Below are 21304 nucleotides of genomic sequence, written 5' to 3'. Positions count from 1 at the left end.
GAGGGAAAGGGGCTGAAGGGAGCCAGGCCAGTTTCTCCACCTTTCATTGTGCTGCTCCTGCATCCCATCTGTTGGAGAAATGTGTTTGCAATGCACCCAGCCCTATGCATTCCTAATTCAAAGACCAGCAGCAATAAGACCTTGCCGGCCTGCAGTGGCCCCAGCCTTTCACGTGCCAGCTCATCTCTCGATAAAGGAGTTAAATAAATGTTAGACAGAAGGGACAGGTGAATCAGCAGGCAAAGGGAGGGAACTAGAGAGACAGGGAAAGCAAAGCAACCTGGCCCTGACTTTCCCCCCAAGGCCTTGGAGGTGATTTGGGGATTTTCCATTTCATTAGCTTTACAAGGGGTAATTCCCAGCATCATTCTCATGAACAGACCCACCCTGAGCTCCCTCTCACCCCTTCACATCCAACAGTGGTGTTCCACTACAGCTGCACCATTACACAGGAAAGCCAGGCTGTATTAGTATCTAATTTAGTAACAGGCAGCTGATACTGAACTGCCCACAGAGAAAAAAAGAACTGATACACAGAAACAAGCAGTAATTTTTGTTTTGAAAGGGAAAAGCAAAATGGATGCCAAAACTTACAAAAGATGTGAATTTGAAAGGCCCGGGTTCTCCCTTGCAAAGGGAGAACTGTGAACTGCCCTTGCTCCTGAAGAGAACCAGCCACCCATTCATCCCTGCTTCCCACTCTAGAGGGTGGTGTTGTTCCCGGGCAAAAAGGCTCTGATGCTTTGGGAGAGGTGGGGATCAGAGGACTGTCCCATAGGCACAGAAATCTACTCGGTACAGTGAGTTCATTAGAAACATGCACACACGCAGGCAGGAGTTTATTAGTCCACATTTACCATACCAAAAAAACAAAAATCCCCCAAAATAGGGGTAGGTTCCCAGTTCTGCCTGCTCATAAACTAACAGTGCTGAGGATACTAAACATGCCGTGTGCACTCTGACTGGAGTGCAGGGCAGGAGCTGAATGTGCATTTGCAGCTGAGCTTCCAACCTCTCACATATGAAAGGGCTGTGTACCTTTAGCCACGAGGCAGTCAGGAGCCCTCAGCTGCCTCCGAGACACATCGAAGGTCAGAGCAGCTGCAGCAGTTTCAATGTGTGCAAGAGGGAGGTTGGCTCAGCAGATGCTAAGTACTGGCAGCACAGCCAGTCCTCCAGTTCAACGCTCCGCTCCGTGTCCACGGCCCTCTCTGCAAACTTCATCATGAGCAGGGCACGCTTCATGTCCACCCAGTTCTGCAGCACCTGGCGCAGGGTTTCCTCATGGCTGAGGGGCTGCTCCACGAGGTCTTTTCGGGGCCCCCAAAGCAGACACTGCAGCATCCGCTTGGCCTCCGTGATCCGCACACGCTTGATGGGATCTGCTTCCAGCAGTAGGTGGGCCAGCTGCTGGAGTCCCCGGGAGTAGATGGACAGGCTGGGTAGAGCAGGGAGGTCCTCAGGGCTGTACTCCTGCTCCCTGAGGTGCACCTTCTCCTCAAAGGGGTTGGGCTGGTGCAGCAGTTCGTAGATGAGAATACCAGTCTGAAACTCATCAAACTTCTTGTACTGAGAAGCTGACACGATCTCTGGGGCCAGCCGGGCCTGGCTCTTCTTCAGCTTGGAGTCTCCAGTTCCAGTCTTCTGTTTAGCTTTCAAAAAATTGCTGATGATGAGGCGGGGTAAGTGTTTGTCATCTTTGGCTTTCACACAGCTCATGGGGGGCTTGCAGGGCACAAGCAGGAGGTTCTCCAGGCACAGGTCACGATGGATGATGCCATGCTCTTTGAGATGCTCCAAGCCGTTGCAGAGCTGGAGGAGCAGGAAGCAAACGCGACGTTCGTACAGCTCCGGCTTGGCTTGGTGGAGCATCACCGAGTCCCTCACGAAGTCGGCGGTGGTCTGGCTCGGCACCTCGCGGGTGATGACCACCACACAGTCGTGCTCGCTGGCAGTGCGGGAGGGGTGGAAGCCATCTCCAGGCAGGCTTTTCCCCACATCTGAGGCCAGCAGCATGCTGGAGGGGACGGAGGCCACAAAATGCCCACAGTCCTGCTGGATGTTGAAGTGAACTGGCACTGCAGGGCTGCAGTATGAAGCAGCTACCTTGGACTCCTGGGTTTTACAAATCTGTGAAGAGAGACCAAAAGAAAAGTCTCATCAGCCAGTGACAGAGACAGGGCAGAGACCAGAAGTTGAGAGGTGGGATGCTAAACTGTGATTTGCAGATGCTCCAGAAGACAGCAGCAGAAGCAGGTCTGTGCATTGGTCCCTTAAGCACTTTAAAATATCTCCTGATTTGAGGATTGTTTTTGTCCTGCAACAGCCCAACCTCAGCCACCAGATGTCCGGGTTGCATTTCTGGGTGCGCCTCCTTTGCCAGGCAATGCCCAGTAACTGCAGGAAAGGAGGACAGTAGTCCTACCATGAATAACTTCTGAAGATTTTGTTTCACTGCCAACAGAAGCAACATATCTTTTACATCACAGATATCATTGAGATAAAACTCCTGCAAGCCAAGAGACATTCCTGGAGGGAGAAAAGCAGAGCTTGTGGCAGAAGACATGCTGCCTCGATCTCTGGAGACAGTTAACACTCCTGGATGAGACCCAATTCAATGTGAGGTCACTGCGAGCAACAGTGCTTTTTTGTGGTGAGGGGTGGACAGAAGCCGCCACCACTTTCTTGCTACCTGATCCTTCTCTGGTCCCAAGCCCTGGAGCCACTTTCACATCCTCCTCAACCATTCCACTTTTGTGTGTCAGCAACTGCTCTCAAGCTCCTGATCAATGGCTGAGGGAAACCAGCAATAAACTGTACTCCTCGGCACAGGCAAAAAAAAAAAACAACACCAAAGAGAAAATGGGAGCTTACAACAGGCCTAGAAAGAAGTGAAAGTGCAGCAAACTCTAGGGAGAAAAATGCATTTTATAATCCAGATTCTCTTTAACCTACATGACTTCTATCTTCATTTTCTTCCCTATTTTAGCTTTATTCTGCATTAGAGACTCAAAGCCAGGTTTATTATAGGAGTATCCATTAGCCTATGGGGCCTTCTGGCATTTCTATTATACTTTTTTCCCCTTTATTTAGCGATGTGTTTATATGTCATCCACAGGAGAAAGCAACAGGCTGAAACTGAAGCATAAAAGGTTTCAAAGCCTGGAGCATGCCAGTGCCAGTCACAGCATGCGTGCAAAACCGGACGAGAAATCAATTTCGCCTCTGAGTTAAAATATTCACAAGAATAGAGAGGAGCTGAAGAAGAGGGCTGCTTTTGTATTCCTCTAGCAAGGGTTTGAATTTAGGCATTTACAGATAATTCACTCAGATGAGACAAAACTGTGGAGATGGGGCATTTCAAATCCCTATTGTCCTCTCTTTTCTTAACAAAAATACCCTGCCCTGGCTTATTTGTGGAAAGACAAGCTTTGGAGAGCTAGGCAGAATGCAGATGAATGCAGTGGGACCCAGGATGATGCAGGAGGTCCCCAAATGCAGAGCAGGCCTTCCAGCCCTCTGGCTAACAAACCTGCTTGTTCCTCTCCCAAAGGAAAGTCATGTAAGGCATAGGAAAAGGGGGGGAATTCCTGGCAAGAGAGAAGTCTCTGGAAGAACAACTACAGCCAAAGAAATACAGGGAAATCTTCCCCATCCAGCCATTCTTCTTGACTTTGGCTGCACCAGAGGCATCCTCCCTGCTGAAAGTCCAAGTAGGAGTCTGGGCTGGCTTAGTCACACACCTCTAGTGGAGAAAGAAGCCAAGGCATGGAGCATATCTTGGCTTAATTCCTCTAAAGCCATTTCCAAACTGTTTCATACATAATCATGTCTGTCTGTGCACAGCTCAGACTCTGGCTTCTGCTTCTCAATAGGTTCCTTGGCTCAAGTCTGATCCTCTGCCCATTTTGAGCTCTCCAAGTCTAATTTTAACTTCAGGTCTGTGATCTCTTTCATGTCAAAAAATCTATACCAGATGCCAGGAGGGGCAGCTAGGGATCAGCCAACTGAATTGTTTCACAATTATTCATTCCCTCCTTTGGCTGCCAAAGGGATGGTGGCACACAGGAATCGTATCCATGCACATGGATAAACACATACACAACATCACTATGCTGGCACAGAGTATGGCCTTGTTGCAGTGGCTTTGACTTTGCAGTCAGGTGCTCTGCAGTGTACCTAAGGCACAGAGTAAGCCCACTTCACACAAGGGACACGAGTGCAGTCCTGTCAAGAGGCTGAAATGTGCTGTTTCTGCCTTGGCAGGAATTCATGCACTACAGCCACAGAGCTGAGCTACTGAACCCCACCTAGCACGGCAGGCAAAAGCAAAGGTGTGGGTGTGCCACAGGGAACTGCAGATTGAAAAGGAGCACAACAGTTCTTAAGCTTCAGGAAGAAAGTTCTGATGGATTTGGATATAACACACAAGAAAAGCTGTGGCTCTGAGTGCTGGACTAAGGGTATTGGTGCAAGATCTCGTCTAATTTGATTCTGGTTATTTACAGCCCCCCTGTTGGGTTGACCATACTTCCTTTAGGATATGAACTGGCTTTTAAGCTACCACTTAACTAGAACATCCCTTAGGGGTGTTTTAAAACATTCTAAAACAACCCTTAGAATTCATAATGGTGGAAACTATTCAGCAGAGATTTTTTTTCTTTTTTATTCCTTCCTTAATGCATCTCTGACAGCGCTTTTTTGGGAATTACTTTAGGCTTTGAAAACAACCTGAGGAATAAGCAGCAGTGAGATGTCCCCAGTGTTAAGTCAGAAGGGAAATTAAAACCTCTGTATTCAAGTAGCAACATCGATCAAGAACCCAAAATCCACAGGATGTCCATGGAACCGGTTGGATAAGCTTACTTATCCAGGTTTCAAAGAGCTGAACTATTGCACCTCAAGTTTCCATTTCAAGACATGTATTCCATGGAGTTACAGGAAAATATTTCAGACCTGACCTTACACAGCATGTCTGGGTCAGCCTCGCATTGTTTAATTGGGATCTGCAAAATCTTACTGTCTGTAGTTTCAAGATCATATAAGCACTCAGTATCTGGGTCAGAGCTTCCACTTAAAAGGCAGGCAGAGGCAAAAATGCTGTCTTTTGAGCAGCCTTTCATCAGCTTGTGTCATCAGAGGCGAATGCCTCTGAGTTTACAACAGAGTATTTGCACAAAGATGTTTTCAGAGAGAGAAAATTGCTGGGTTTCAGACCCCTTCAGCAATAAACTAAATCTGACTGGCATTTGTTACAATGAAAACTCCTTCTCCAAATTAACCTTCGCAAGCAGTAAGGGGAAAGGGGCAATTTTGGAAGGGGTTTTGCTTGCCTAACTTCACCAGTGAGAAATACAAGCAGAGAAAACAAGACATTGTATGAGACACCATGTGCTGCTAGTGCACACATCTCCACCTAGAAGATGGAGATAAGCCTGGACACCTGCTGGCTGTGGACTTACCTTCACAGCATAGGTAGTAGAAGGGTCCTTGGAGCAAGTGGCACAGTAATAAATGGCGTCCCCCGAGTCGCAGCAGGGCTTGTTGCACGTCAGCTTGAAGAGCGACCAGTTGTTCTCGCTGAAGTGCAGCTCGTTCTTCTGCTCCCGCATGAAGCAGTCCTCGCACTTGGCGACCAGGCGGCGCAGGGACTCGGCGTACAGGGCCCCCAGCTTGCTGTACACCCCCTCCTTGCTGTCGATGTTGCTCAGGAGGTTGTGGAGGCTGGAGGCCGAGGACACCTGGCTGGACACACTGAGCTGCGAGGAGGAGAGGGACTGGAGGTTTCTGCTGGGCCCGCAAGCCCCTGTGCTCTTACCAGTGCTTGAGCCCCAGTAGCTGTTTCCTTTGGAGCTTTTCTCCAGGGACTCGGAGGAGGAGAAGGCACCGGGGCGGCCCCCCAAGCTGGCTGGGTGGATGAAGGGAGGCTCCTCTCGGAGGCACATATTGCTCTCAGAATGGCTGACATTCAGCCTGGGGCTGGCAGCACCAGCTGCTTTGCCTGAAGATGCCTGTCCCCCAAAAAAGCCATCGGGAGAAGACACAGTTCTGATCACTGTCTTCTTCTGGGGCAGAGGGGGCGGGCAGCTGGGGGCAGAGGAGGGACCATCCTCAGTGGAGACAGGAAGGAAAGGGACAGAGGGAAACACTTGGCTGTCAGCTGGAGGGGGTGAGTGGTTCAGCTCAGATGAGTGTCCTAGGAGATAGCAACACACAAGAAGATGCCATGAGTGACCCTTGCAGGCTGAGAGCACAGGTCCTTCTCCATATCCCTGCCACCCCCAGGGCCCTGGCTGGGAAGAAAAGCAGCAAGCAAAGCCAAGTTACGTCTGAACCCAGTTCATAGTCTTCAGCTATTCACAACTGCAAAGTTTCACCGGAGGGGTCAGGAATTTAATACAGTTTAATAGAGCAGGTTTGCAAAGCAGGCTGCAACCAGCCATCCAGAGAAATGCACTTCCCCACCCTTGAAACCACTCCCCTATGAACTGCATATACAGTAGTAAAAAGGTAGTAGAGGGTAAATATTTAAGCTGTGATGTCATCCACTGGGAGGTAAGAATGAAGCACTTGATACAAGGACAATCTTTTAAACACAGCCCCTCTCACCTGGGAGCTGCCACCCAGTGCTTCGGCAGCAGGGCACGATAAGGACAGAGTGACTCATGGCACACAGCTCCAGCCCTCTGGCTGCACTGGAGCACTCCAAGTACATGGAACCTTTCTCTCTGCTTCACACTGGGGAAGGGCTGCTGAGCAAGCCTGGGACTTTGGCAATTTCCATCTTGCTGAAAAAAATCTGGCCTTCCCCCCACGGCCTGTTTCCCAGCTTATTCTTTGCAGAGAGGGCAGGCTGGCCCCACTACATAGCACTAAACCCCAAGCAGCTTCACATGCCAACTGCACATGGATCGGGTTGGGATGGCTGGCTCATTTTGGGCAGCCATAGCAGCTGCTTTCCTACCCAAGCCAGACTGGAGATGGGTAATACACTTACATGCCATGAAAGAAGTGGGACATTAAAAAAAGGTGATCTGATATTGAAATAAAAAGCAATAATTTCAGGTCATAGAAACAGAACACATGAGGAGTGGAGGGGAAATTAAAAGAACAGAGACAATAATTCAAGGGAATTTATCTATGCCACTTGAATGAGAAACTGGACTCTGCTAACAACTCGCATGCAAGTGTAAACCTTGAAAGGTGAAAGGTGGGGTTTTGCTCCAAGCAAATAGCAAATAGTTTAGCAGATAGCAGGATCTATTGCTTTCTTTAAATCTATCTTCCAAAGCTGCAGAGTGGTAGCAAACGATCCTTTCTCCTCACAAAGCTGCTGCTGAGGGTTCAGCTGCCAGCAGGCACTTCCTCACAGCGGCTTTCTGCCTGCTCCAGAGGAATGCCCTGGGGCACTTTCCGTGCCAGCCCGCAGAAGGCACTTGCCTCCTCACAGCCCAAGTGACTCACCAGCAATCACGTACAACTTCCAAGTGCAGGGACTCAGGTCCCTGAGCTCCCAGCCTGTCCTGGCGTGTCACTTGCAGGCTTGCACCAGCTGTGCTAGAGCAGCAATCCCTGTTAGCTGTTCCACCACCTGAGACCACATGAGGAGAGGGCACATTCCCTTGTTCTCAGCTACCAGAGTGGATGCTGGCACCATCTGGCCCTATCGCTCCTCACCAGACTGTGGTAGCACTGGTCAATTTTCATTTGTCTCCTCCAGTGCCAAGGCTCTCTGTATGTGCCTCCTGTAATCTATCCCATCACACCAACATCACCGAGAGATACCTCAGGAATGAGCAGCACTGATTTCAGCTTCTGCAGGTTTGTCTCCCATGTCAAGCTGTTTCAACAGCCCATTTCTGACAACATGCTCAGAAACAGCTCTGTAGGAAATGTGAATCAGCACATGTCTCTTTTGCCCCAGTGCTTGGGTGCCAAGCTATGTGACTCCTGTTGGACCCTTGCCCCAGGTGTGTGCCTGTATTGTACACCCAGTTGCCCAGCAAGTGACTGCTCTCCAGTTTCAGCTAAGAAATACCTGCCTTAAGAATTAAGATTCATGCCCCAAGCTTTAGTGAAAACCCACACATCTGCATCATACTCTAATGGGTCCACAGGAAAGATTCTCTCTATTAAAACCTTGCCATAAGCTACAGGCAGGGATCATTCAGCATGGCACCGCTTGTGACTTCCATCCATGGGGCTTTGACAGAGGATAGAGCCAAGAGAAATTCTTCAGTGTGCAGTCCATGAGTACCTCACCAGAGGCATCTCTGCCAGGACATGCAGCTGAATCCCTGTTTCAAGAGACAAGATTTACTTGAGAGAGTCTTAGGAAACAAACGTCAGCACCAGAATCTTTGGCAACCGGTCCACATGCCTTGCCCACAAATGCAAAACTCCTCTTAAGTTTTTTTTATATGCTGCTGAGCTCTGCCCCAAGCAGAGGGTAGTGAATTAACCTCTTTCACAGCTCTCCTAACAGTGCTTTGCACCTGCAGCATGGAGTCCTTCTGTGTGTCAAGGGCTTAAAAGCTCCCCTCCACTTCATATTTTAACATCTGACAGCATAGCCAATTAATTTGAGCTCACCTCACTCAGTGACTAACTGCAAAGCTTCTTGCTTGCATCAGCAAGACAAACTGCATTTGAGTGTTCATTTAAAAACTCATCTTTCCCATGATGAGTTTAAACAGTTGCTTCTGTTAGTGAAGGCAGAGAAATCCTCTTGTTCCTATCATTTTTGACAGCAAAATGCTTCTGTGCCTAGCAAGTAAAGATCCAACATATGTGAGTTTTTCTTACCCCTGTACAATTTCCTGGCAAGGTCTCACTTTCAGACTCCAAGTTAGTGGTGGAAAAACAGAGTTTCCAGAGCTCTGGCTCTTAATTTTATTGCTGCACGTTGTTGCTCTTGGAAAGACAGAACTTCCACTACTTGAAAGTTGCTCTTGCTAAGGAAATACTTTCTGAGCTGCTGAACACGTTAGTGCATGTCTAAGTTACACACTGATGAAAAAAAGTGACTTCATAGTAAGTATTTTTTAATCTCAGTTAAACGAGTGCAGGCAGATTTTTTCCCCTAAAGAAATAACTGGGAACACAATGCGAGGGAGAGATCATGTCTAGCACAAAATTCCTTCTGGTACTCCTCAAATCTATGTAGGACTTCCTATTGCAGGGCTTCTTGTGACATCGTGAAATGCATGAAGCACAAGCAGGATGGTTTTTATATGGAGATTTTATCTAAACCAGAGGAGATCTACAGGGTGAATGATACTGGCACTTGCTGAATGAAAGAGGAAAAAGTCTGTGATGTTGGTCTGACTCTGCCACATTCATCTGAAGTGCATCAAGAGGCAGAAGGATAGGAGAAGTGGGAAGATGAAGGGTCACTGGGGGAGCTGGGGACTGCACCCTCGTGACCCCTGGCCTGAGGATGCTGTCCCAGCAGTGGGTCTCAGGTACAATGCTACCAGGTACAATGCCCCAGGTCACTTACTGCCATCACTGCCGGTCTGTGTGTCCGAGTCGAGGCTGTCGCTGGAGCCGGCTGTGAAGCTGACGTGGCCGCTCCTGAAGGGTGGGCTGAGGCTCTCTGCAGAGCTGTTGCTGACTCTCTCCAACTCAGTGTTACTTGGGTTCATTTTCAGAGCGTGCCTAGAGAGAGTGAAAGAGAAGTCAGGAGACAGATGGCAAAAGGATACCCTGCCAGCACTTGTGCATGGAGATTCAAGCTGAGAGCAGCCTTAGTTTGGTCTCTGCCTATCCATACACTGCACAGTCTGTTATCACACCAAACTACCTCATTCCTGTACACTTTTCTTCTTTCTCCAGTACCTGGGGAATTGCATCCCACAGACTGTGAGCAGGTTATAGGCTTGCAGTCCCCAAGCCAAACCAGCTGTGCTTGAGCAGAGAGGGAAAGCCGGCGAGCCAGGAGCATTCAGCCAAAGTCTGCACCTCCTTTGCCTAGAACATGTGAGGTCCTGGACCACATCCTATATTGGCCACGGCCACTCAGAAGTGGGGACTCACCAGTGTTTGCCTTCAACAAAGTTCTCAAAGGAAGGAAGTAACATCACTCCTCCCATTTTACAGAAGGCAAGTCAAGGCTGGGTGCGTGAGCCCCATTCCTGCATGACAGAGGCATAGGTAGCAGAAGAGTCCATCATCTTCAACCATGCATCACAGTTAACAACCAACACTTAAAAAAGAAGAAGCATCTCTGCAGAAAACATGAGTCTGCCAAGCTCAGAACCTACCACACGGTTTTTAATGTAAGACCTGCAGTTTTCCATGCAGCTTCCACTTAAAAAATAAATAAACTAACTATAAACTGGGCTTATAACCTGCTAGGTCATAGTTTAAGTGACCAGTTTAGGCAAGCAGGATTTTTTGCTAAGATAAAGAATTTCCCCTGCATTTTCTTCATGTTTCTGCCTTGGAAAACAGCAGAAACTGTTGAAATCAGGCAGCACAGAAGAACAGAAACACTCTTAGCATTGGTACAGTTCCCACTCTGTCAGCCAGAACACAAAGGTTATCAGTCCACATTTTTAAAATAAAACTGCCAATCTGCTGATAAAATTCAACACATTGATTAAGAATGTAAAAAGGTTAGGAGCAGACTCGTACAGAAGTAAAAGGACTTCCCCAGCTATCTTGCTGGAAGGTATCCGGTGTTTCCTAATCAGACGACTGAATGGCTGCTGAGAAAGACAAACAAAAGACAGGCACGACCGTTTTCTTGTGGCACCCTGGTCACATGCAGGGGACCCCTCCTCATCCAAAACTCCCAAGCACAGCAGACACAGACTTTTATTTGAAGATTGAGAAATGTTTCATTCCCAATCCAGACAAAGCACTTACTCTTGTGTCCACACCACCACATGGAGAGCAGAGTGTATGAGAAGCCCGGAAGAAACTTCTGCCAGACTTCCTCATTTGCCTGAGCAGCCTTGGTCTAAAAATACTCAAGGGCTGATGAAAATAAGGCTGTAAAAACCACTTCAGGTATACTTCAGCAGAGACACTGGTCTTCCACCAGTGATGAATTTATCACAGCAAGCCTCTTGGGGAAAATTTACGAAACTTCACAATGCACCACACAAGTCACAGTTTAAAAAATGAGAGAGGGAGAAAGAGAGAGAGAGACACACAGAGAGTTTGAGGGGTTTAGGTCTGTTATGACTAATGCTATTGAAAGCAACCGACTGCACTTAAATATTTTTTTTTTTTTTACTATAAAGATGCAACTTTATCCTATAAGTTTCTTAGATGCTTAACATTTAGTAATTTGAGTGGAAAAACGCAAGGGTGCACACCCATGCTGGTACACTGCCTGACCTGGCAAGAATCAAAGAAGCATTTGAATCCATCAGAAAAGAAGATTTAGCAAGACATCCTGTCTTGATTCACAGAGATGAGCTGTTTTCTAACACATTCCTTCCCCCAGCCCCCCCGAAACCTTGGTGCATTTCTGTTTCTTTCCCATCACTAAACACAAACTCACGGAGCTGCCTTACCATTCCCGCACTCAGAGAGAGATGAGACTTTGCTCGGCGCGGTCCAAGGTCCGCCGTGCAGGGCCACACCTATTCCTCCTCCGAGCAACCTGGGCGCAGCGCGGGCCGGCCAGAGCCGTGCTGCCTGCTGCCCTTGCTGTGCTCAGCATGGGTGAAGTCAGATGCCGAGAGAGCCCCGTTTCCTCCCCGCAGTGCCGTGACTGATGTAAAGCGCAGTTCCTGAACAGGCGCACCGAAATAGAAATTGTTTGCCGCTTAAACGACATCCTGCTCTTGTTTCAGATGTTACAGCCGGGCCAGCTAATACCTCCTGGAATTACCTCTGCCTTACATCTCCCTCTTTTCCTATGAGCTGCTTGAAGCCCAGGGTGCAGCCTGCACAGGTCAAAATTCAGTAGAATTACTACTGAAAATTGATAGGGTCAAACTCTCTCATTTCAGTAAAATTCCACCCCAAGAGCTGAACAGCTCATCGCTGCAACAGCCTGTGGGACCCTGATTTACAGCTACCCCAAACATCCCCTGCTTTGCAAGTATTCCTTCCACCTCACCTGAGTACAAGGGCATAGGTGGCTTTTTCTGTCTTGCCCTTTTCACCCACTAAAGGATATTGGAAATTACCAAAGGATGCTGGAAAATCAAGAGCACAATGCATCTAAAACCTAAAGAAAACACTGGGTTTGTGCCCTGCAGCACTGACTTGTAAACATCTGTGGGCTACACTCCTCATCAGAAAGATTTAACAGTAGTTAATTTACATCAATTTAAAAATGCCTGCTCAGCACCTAAAACACAACCAGCAACCTCAAGAGCAGCACCAGAGCTATCATCGTGTGCCTGTGCATAAAGAACAGGTCACCAGAGTCAGCTCTCCCAATCAAATAACCTAAACCCACAGGATTTCACAGATTTTCAGCTCTCAAACTATTCTGGTAGCTTTAAATACACTCCAGTTACTCAACATCCTCCATGCAACACCCTGGCATATTCAGGCAACCCTTCCAGTTCCCTATTTCCAAGCTTTCCCTTCATAAACAATTTCATCCAGCTGACTTTCCACATGATTCTCACAGCCCTGCCTAAAACAATTCAAGATTGAAAAGAGTGCTCTTGTAAAAAAGTGCACCAAAACAAAACACAACCCCCCCCCCACCCCCCCCCCCCCCCCCCCCCCCCCCACCCCCCTGACAGTCTGGAGTTCCCTTAACACTGAAAAGGGACCTGGCTCATTTCCCTTGTCTCAGGTTGCGCCTCTAGCCAGGGCCTGCTTCATCTTTCCTGTGTCTGTTTGACCAGTAGCCATGTGTATAATTTCACATTTCTCCACAGATCAGGGTTCCACCTAATGCTGCCGTGGGACTCCGGCATCACCAACTGCATGCTTTGCACTTCTCAGAGAGACAGTGGAGATGGCCCCAAAGCTTGGCTCCCCTAACCGCAGAAGACCCACACGCCATGGATATTGCCCCAGGAATCCCTGGACTTTGGACATACCTTCCTCTTGAATTTCTTGTCTGAGATTTGACACGGAGATCTGGTTACTTTCCACAAGTGCAATGGGCAGGTTTTGAGAGGAGGAGGCCCCTCAGGCAAAAAAGCTGCCAGGCTCCTGCTCGCTCCTTTCCTGCAGCCACCCCACGAGCAGCCTGCTGGCAGCGCTGGGGGATGTGCAAGGCACCTCTGCCCTGCACAGAGCCACGGTCACTCTGCAGTGCCATCACGGGGCTCTCCCAGCCTTGCTGGGCCAGCAGGAGGGGGACACTGCTCCTCAGCACAGATGACAGGACTGAACAGATAACAGAGATGCTGAGCTTTATAAATCATGTGAGAAAGGAACGAGGAGAGGAGAACAGAGAACACGCACAGATCACCACAGAGCAAACTGCACTCCAGGAGGTGTTTGGTGATAATGTCAACAAGACACCCCCTCCCAGTATAAAATAATGGAACTAATGCACAGAAGAGAGAAAAGCCAGACTGCATTACAGCACCAAACATAACATATGGCTAGGCATAATTATTACACAAGAGGAAGCACCATTGTACCATATGCTTGTCTATCATGAAACGCGAATAATTATATCTTCCACCTCTTGCCACTTGCTGTTTCTTCCCGCATCTTCCCCTGGTTGCAGAGGGAAATTAAAATCCAGCATACAGGAGCTTACAACATTTGAAGCTTAGATTTGTACTTATCCTTCTGCTATCAGGTGGCAAATGTGGAGAAACCAAAACTGAGGTAAGGAAAAGGATTTTGAAGAGCTAGCTTTGTTCAGAGGGATACGCTGCTCCTCCCTGTACTAGAAGGGTTTTATGTAGCATGAGTTAAGTAGAAACAAGGGTTTGGAGTCTGGAGATGCACAGGAAAATTCAGATAGGGTACAGAATTAAGATGGTATGTGGGTCGAAAATTAAATCACTGCATACTCTAATGTGGTGAAGAAGGTAAAGAATGTCATTTCAATTTCCAACTCTGTACTTTTTTAAGTGGTAAGACAGGAAACACACAGAAGAGTGAATTACTTTAATTTTAAAAGAAACAAACTCTCCTAAAAGATAAGCTGATAGATCACAATCTTTTCAGCCAGCCCATTTTGTCACTGGGGTACACCCTGACACTGAGCTCCAAGGAGAAATGGGTGCCTTAGGAATGGTAAGAAAAGAGGAATATTCTGCCTCAGATACAGCTGCTGCTCCGTCACAGCCTGATTCCTTGCAAGAACACACAGCACAGCCCCACCAGCCAGCACCACCTCCCCAGTGAGGAACAAACCTGGCTCTTTTCCTGGCAATCCTATTCCCAACACCTGGCTCTTCTCCTGTGATCCAATTCCCAGCATTGCAGCTTTTCTGTAACACTCCTGTGCTCTGCTCCCTCCGGCAGCAAGCAGTGGCAGCAGCACCGGAACAGGCAATCTTGGCACTCCTCAGGCTCTTTCTCCCTGGCTGTGCTCAGCAATGACAGGTGTGGGGAAGTGCTGTGCTGCACCTTTGCTACCCCATGCCAGCGCACTCAGCAAATTTCAGAAGCTTTTTTTGCCACTGTCTTTTGAAGGTGGCATTAATTGTGATGAAAGGAGCTCAAGATGCAAAACAGCAATACTGTTTTCTTTCTTTAAGAGGCACACAAAATAAATTAGCCATCAAGGTTTTGGAAACTAGAAGAAACCACGAGGATCTTTTAAGTCTGATCCTCTGCATAAGAGAGACATAAATTTCAGCAAAGATTAATTCCTCGTGCCAAGAAACTGAAAGCCATACTAGAGTGTTTTACACCAAAGAACCTTTAAATCATCATTGCACGTACATGTCCTGGGGATCCTAGTTTCCCTGGTGAGCTCCTTCTCTAGCCAACTACCTTCCCAGCTTTTGGAAGAAGACCAGCCCCCATCTTCCCTTTCCAGCCTTTTCCCCCTTGTAATTATACTTATTTGTCATTCTGTTTCTTATCTTTCTTATTTCTTATCTGTCATTCTAGACCAAGCAAACATCAAATATCTGTAATCTTTCAAAGCAGAAAAAGAGGATTGTACGAAGAAACAGTTGCAAGAGATCCAGAGTAGCTTTATATAGGATCAAAACCAGGCACATATTAATTTTCCTTTTTTTGTAACAACTTTTAAACCCCCTCGAAACTGCTCCTTCTGCCATCCTAACTTCCAAACCAGAGCTTCCTCAGTCTCTGGAAGGAATTTACCCTGTAAAAAAATGTTTCCCTTTTAATTGTTAAAGCCAAGATGAACAAAAACAAAATCTACAGACTCATTTTTTCTTTCTCTGCTTTTTAACTATTCAAACACACATGCAAGTTTTCCTTAAAACAAGCAATTAAATTTCATTTGGAAAGTCAAACAGGTAAACTTAATTTTCCAGCATGAAATCAAATGCCTTGCTGGAGGTTGAGATTTAGAAGGAAAAAGGACGGTTACGTGCCTTTCCTGCAGCTGAGATGAACCCTGATCTGCCAAGCCCCCAGCCCCAAGCCTGTGCCACAACCAGGTCTACACTGGCTTCAACTCCATCCCTCAAAGGAGCTTTTGCAGCTGAGCCACCAGGGAATGTCCTGGGCCGAGGCGCTCTCTCAGTGTGAGGAGAACATAAGCCTAACAGAAGGATCAGTGGTTCTTCCATCAGGGACAAGCACACGTTCACAGGCGGCCCAGCACTAGGAGAGCATGGATGTGCCTCAGAGTCATCTTTGTGATTCTGCTTCTTCAGGTATTTGGCTGCAGCCCAGGACGAACAGAGCCCAGGACCAACATGGCCCGAAGCTGCAGCAACTGCCCAGGGTGACACAATGGCACCACGGTGATTTCACCAGCTGTGCATGCAGCTAGCCCTCCCACCACCCTGGTTCCTGCATTGACACGCTCAGAGCAGCCACAGTTTTGCTTGAGACAAAACCCAAGCACCCTCAAAGCAAAGAAACAAAGCAGGGCTTGCAAAACCTGAGTCTGATCAGATCACTCCTTACTGCTCCTCAGCTGGCTGGGCTCCCTGGGCTCCAGCTTCCATAGCTGGAGGCAGGACTAAGCTCTTTTGAGTAAGGTGCCCCAGGGCTCAGCTACAGGCATCAAGGCCCTTGGGAGACAAATACCTGTAGCACAACCTTCCCTGCAGCCACACAGGGTAACCAACACCTTCCTCAGCCACCTGGCAGGGTTTACAGCGCTACCAGAGATCCAAGCCATGGATGCCACGTGTTCCCTCACCTCAGTGTCCCTGCCTGCTTTCACACAGGCTTTCTGGCACACAGATGCTTTCATCAGGATGACTCAAAAGCAACTGTTAGAACTGGCACAGCCCAATCTCACCAGAAGCATGAAATAGCCCCTCAAAGGGGCAGAAAATGCTCCACACCCCTCTGGTGTCAAAACACCACACAGAGGACAAGAGCAAATACATCTGTGTGCTCATTTGCTTGTGGACCTTTGGTTTCCTCTGACTCCAGTAGGCATGTGGCATCACAGCAGGAAACCCAGCATTAAGGAGAACTAAAGCCACTTTTTCATCTCTTCCCTTCCCTTCAGAAACCTCATTTGTTCATCTCTTGGCCAATTTAAAACACTAGTTCTCAGGGTTAGCCAATCCCAAAACACACCAAAATTTCACAGTCCCAACCTGGAGGTCAGTGATGCCTACACATAAGCTTGACCATGGACCCCAAGGCCAAGTACTCCTCCAAACACCCATCCCTTCTTCTCTTGACTTTTAAATCAAGGAGCCGGACTCAAATCTGTTGTGCAATGCACAGTTGCAGGTAGCAAAACTGCCACACACAATAAAGCAAATATGGGACATCTGCAAAAGGCAAAAGTATACTTCCCCGGTATATTCACACAATATAATTAACGGAGAGAAAAACAAACTTTCCTCCTCCATTTGACCTTTGTTTTATTTATTTTTCCCTCTTTTCCCTTTTTTTTTTTTTTTTTTTTTTTTTTTGGTGATGCACACAGCTGCAGATACTAAATGCACACTAAGTATTGTAAGCCTGTTTTTTTTAGTTGCTTAGCAGGGCTATTTCCTTCCCAGATGGATAGCTCTCCTCCCTCACTTTTGTTTGGGACCTGCAGTTGCCCTGCCTGCAAACCTGACTTGCAGGAAAGTGGAGAGCAGAAGGTTGCCTGAAGCCAGGTGGCTCCCACACATAACAAGCCCACGTAGGGCAAGCTCCAATTACCTGCTTGCAGGCAAGGAGCCCTCCCTGGGAAACTGCAGCTTTGAAAGTTCACCTTGAAAGCAGAAAGTCATTAGAGCCAAACTGAAAATGTTGATTTTGGAGGCCCATGTTATTAGCATCAAGAAAAGGTGCTCAGTCCCACCTACAAAAGAAGACTGCAACCAGGTTTTCTGTGCTATTCAACATCAAGGAACTGCCAAGACAGAATGCAGCTGACCTGGGAAACACCAGCCATCCCAAGCATGGACCTTTTTCTCACTTGCATATTGGGACTTAAAGCCGTATCTTGCAGCCCTGAAGGGCTTTTACAAGTGCATGTGACATTCAAACCAAGACTTACAAAGATCAGACAGCTTTTCAGAGTACAAAGATAAATAGCTTTTCAACTGTGCAGTCATCCCCCATGATCCTGAAAGCCCATCTTTGGACAGAAAAGGAGGAAAAAAGAATGGGAAGCACCTCCTAGTCAATGAACTCCTGCAGCAACCATCCCAATTGCAAAGGATTAATAGACCACCACACACACACTCACGCGGCTGTACCTAGACTGCTTTTTCGGCGGCGGCGGCGGCGGTGCAAACTCCACACCATTGCTCCTGTCTTTAGGGAAATCAAAGGAGAAAGAAGAAGATTTGGTCATTCCAGTCTGGCTCTCCAGTATCGGGCTGTCATCCACAAAGTCAGCACCAGCTCTTCCACTCTCAGCTCCTACTGTCCATGGGTGGTTTGAGACCTCCTGCTCCTCCTCCTGCTCCTCCTCCTCCTCGATTCGGCCCTGCTTGCTCCATGTTGGGTTATAGTATTTCTGCCTCCTGTCATAGGACGAGCCTGCCAGGCCTCTACTGGACTCCTCCACAGAAACCCCATTCCCAGGAGTGCAGGGGGAAGGGGTCACCCCAAAGGCACCTGTGTCAGTACAGCTCCTCAGCGGCAGCTGAGCACCAGCTCCATCGTGGCTGTTGTCATCACCAAACCTTCCCATGTGGGAGCTCACTGGGGGCACACGGCTCCCCTCACTGCCTGGCTGGCTGTTTTTGGACATCTTTGGGGGGATGGCTGGACTCTCAGTAAGTGAGGTCTTGACAGGAGCTGCCAGATGAAATCTTGTGCTGTTTTCACATCCAGATGCTTGAAAAATCTGTCCAGACTCAATAGCAGGTGATGAAGTCCCAAAATCAGAGTGGGAAGTGGGGCTGATACATGGCCACTGAACTCCTACCGCTGAGTCAGGGCTGCTGAGGAATATTGTCTTGTGATCATCCTCAGTGTGTGCTGTCATTATAGTTATCTTTGCTGCCACCTGGCCAGTGGAGTCCTGGTGTTCCTTCTCACCTCCCAGAGCCCAGCCACCATCCCGCCACAACCCATCAGCTTTCTCCTTGGCAGTGCCGTGGGCCAGCTTCTCTGCTTTTGCCTGGCTGCCAACAGCCTTCAGCTGTGCCTTCCTCCTCTTGGTGCTCTCGGCATAGATGGGATCACCATGGGCTGGCTCGGTGAGGCGAGGGCGCTGTGGCTCCACCAGAGCCTGCTGAGGGGTGCTTGAACCCTCAGTGCAGGACCCTCCAGCGACAGAGGGCTCCCCAGGGAGAGGTAACTCCTCATCCTCCCGGGACACAGCAAGGGCAGCCACCTTGCAGCTCCCCGTGGTCTCAGGGAGGGTGGCAGGCTCAGTGTGGAGAGCCAGGTTTTTCCTGTCTGAACACAGGGCATAGGGAAGAGGATCACTCTGGTCTTTCGTGATGCAAAAGGCCACGTTCACAGCTCTGCGCTCCTCTTCGCTGAATTTGACTGCCCGGCCACTTGGCCTTGGAATCTCAGGAGCATCCCGCTGCCTCCACCCGCTGGGAGTGTGGCTCTCCTTCTCACACTGTGCAGCCTTTTCCTCTGAGCAACATGGCTCCCATGGGAGAGGGTGCTCTTTGTGGCAGTTTGTGATTGAACAGTACTCGCCCCCTTCGCTTTCCAAGACAGAGGAGATGTGACCACAGTCATGCCCCAAAGGGAATGCTGCTCCTTCTCTGGTTTGGGAAGAAGTGTTTCTGCTGGAGTTGGTGGTGCTTCTGTCCCCCAAGGCAGACGGATTAGGGCAGGGGACCTGATAAGGCAGGGCAAACTTGTCCTTAACTCTGTCGTCCTGCTTGCCCACCTCACCCACAAGTACCAGGCTGTGGATGGAGACGTTCCTCTCCACTCGACTCTCCAGGCCACGCAGACCCACCATGGAGTAGCTGGGAGGACAGCAAGACAAGCAGTTGCTGGGCTGGTTGTGAAGGAAAGGCTTTCTCACACCACCATTGCTAAAATTGTCAAGGCAGATGCGCTGTGCTTCTCCTGATTTCAGGAGGAGTTGCTTGCCAGAAATCACGCCCCAACTGACCTGCATGGGTCAAAGAGACAAATTCCCTGTCAGAACATGCATATGCAAAAGGAAAGACAAATAAAATTTAAGCAAACCCACAAACTGGAAAAACAAAAGCCCAGCTCTGCAGAACAGCACTCTGGAATTCACCATCTATTTTGCTGTGCTCACCTCACCACTAATTTCCACAAACCTTTCCAGGTAAAACTACACTTGTCATATTTCCTGGACCATTTGTAATCCTTGCATTACCAACAATGGCAATGCACTGGAATAAGACATTCTCCTTTCTCTTCCTATGGGTTTGCTGCCAGAAACATGTCCAACCTGTCATCCTGTCTGTGAATCACTGTGCAATTAAAGATTCAGAGAGCGAAAGAATATTTGCACCTCTCTCTGCTTATTTTCATTTCATTTCACACTGCTCCAGAGTGTGTGACTCCAGAACACAGACACAGACTATCATGGGTTATCCTGGGATAGCAGCTTGGCCATGCTCAGAAGTAGGGATTGAGGAGCAGGCATGCCAAATCTGCATGCACAAATCAAACACCACCAACAATGGCAGCTCGAACTCGTGTGCCCTTCACCCCTTAGAAGAAAAGAAAGGGACAGCAGTGGGAGGCTAAGAGAGCTGGTGAGCCCTGACTATCCTCTGGGCCATGGGGAAACAGGAGCACACCTATGCCACAGGCAGTGGGGCAGCAGCCTGTGCGTCACTCTGCTGAGGCACTGCTGGTATCAATTGGTCAGGGTGAGGAGATACACCCACAGGGCATTACTGCTCTGGCAAAGATTGGTAGGAAGAAGTAGGAAGGCAGGGCACTTTCTTCCTCACCCACAGAGACCACAGATCCAGTCAGCACTGACTGCAACCAGACAAAACATCTTTTCAGTAAAACTTCCCAGAAAAATAACCCGCATCCTCATTTTAAACCGGAAGTTCCTAAACAAACAATGTATTTTTAAGCTCCTCTGCACATAGCTTGTGAGCAGTTCATCCAGCTTCACCCAAAGATACACTGAGAAACCAATATATAGCTTAAAAACCTGAGTCAAGACCAGAAGAAAAAACAAAGGGAAGGAAGCATTTGTAACAGATATTCCTAGCACTCTGAGGATAGGTAAGTAACGGGAAGTCATGCTTTGACTGGATTAATCATTACCTGTGACAGATCTGCATTCATATTCACATCCGCCCACGCGTCAGAAACATCCGAGTTTATCATTGTTGGCTTCACAGCAATTGTTGGCTTTGAGAAGGGGGAAGTAGTTATACCTTCGTCTTCCAACACGAGGCTCTCGGGCTTGGTCCCAGCTCCATCCGGGAGCACGCCACAAGCTCCCACGTCTGGGGGTGTTTGCAGCCGATGGGAACTCTTCGGGTTGAAGCAGTTTTTGCAGGAGCCGGGCTTCCAAACGTGTTCTACAAAGTCACTGCACGCAGACATCTTCAAATCCTCGTGGGTCAGACTGAGAGCCCACTGCGTCTCCTGCACTGCCCTCCACTGCTCATTTTGCATTTGCTCCCCGAGCCACTCGAAAGCATCACCTAGACATCTGGAAAAGCACAACACTGTCTGATTAGCTTGATTATGCCCCCAGACTGGAAGATTTTTAATAGGACAGGTGATAATTACACTTACTCTGCCTTCATCACAAAGGCATATTGTTTAAAAGGCTTTTTTCACAGCTTAGCTAAAGCCCACACAATCACTTGAAAAGTCTCAACTT

General features: G+C 48.4%; 1 protein-coding gene across 1 annotated transcript; it reads right to left on the bottom strand.

Moving 5' to 3' along the window:
• Window positions 1-811: 811 nt before the first annotated feature.
• Window positions 812-21093, bottom strand: PRAG1 (PEAK1 related, kinase-activating pseudokinase 1). The gene is made up of 5 exons (XM_041395727.1): window positions 20737-21093; window positions 17754-19588; window positions 9503-9660; window positions 5463-6196; window positions 812-2130 (listed from the first exon to the last, which is right to left on the bottom strand). Exons 1-5 carry the CDS (start codon window positions 21091-21093, stop codon window positions 1093-1095), a joined length of 4122 nt encoding a protein of 1373 aa, XP_041251661.1. The 3' UTR covers window positions 812-1092.
• Between the last annotated feature and the right edge of the window lie 211 nt (window positions 21094-21304).

Source organism: Onychostruthus taczanowskii, unplaced genomic scaffold, assembly GCF_017590055.1.
Source record: "Onychostruthus taczanowskii isolate IOZ18803 unplaced genomic scaffold, ASM1759005v1 scaffold12, whole genome shotgun sequence".
Lineage (NCBI taxonomy): Eukaryota > Metazoa > Chordata > Aves > Passeriformes > Passeridae > Onychostruthus > Onychostruthus taczanowskii.
Note: the sequence above shows the minus strand (reverse complement) of the source record. Positions and strands in the feature narration are given on the sequence as shown.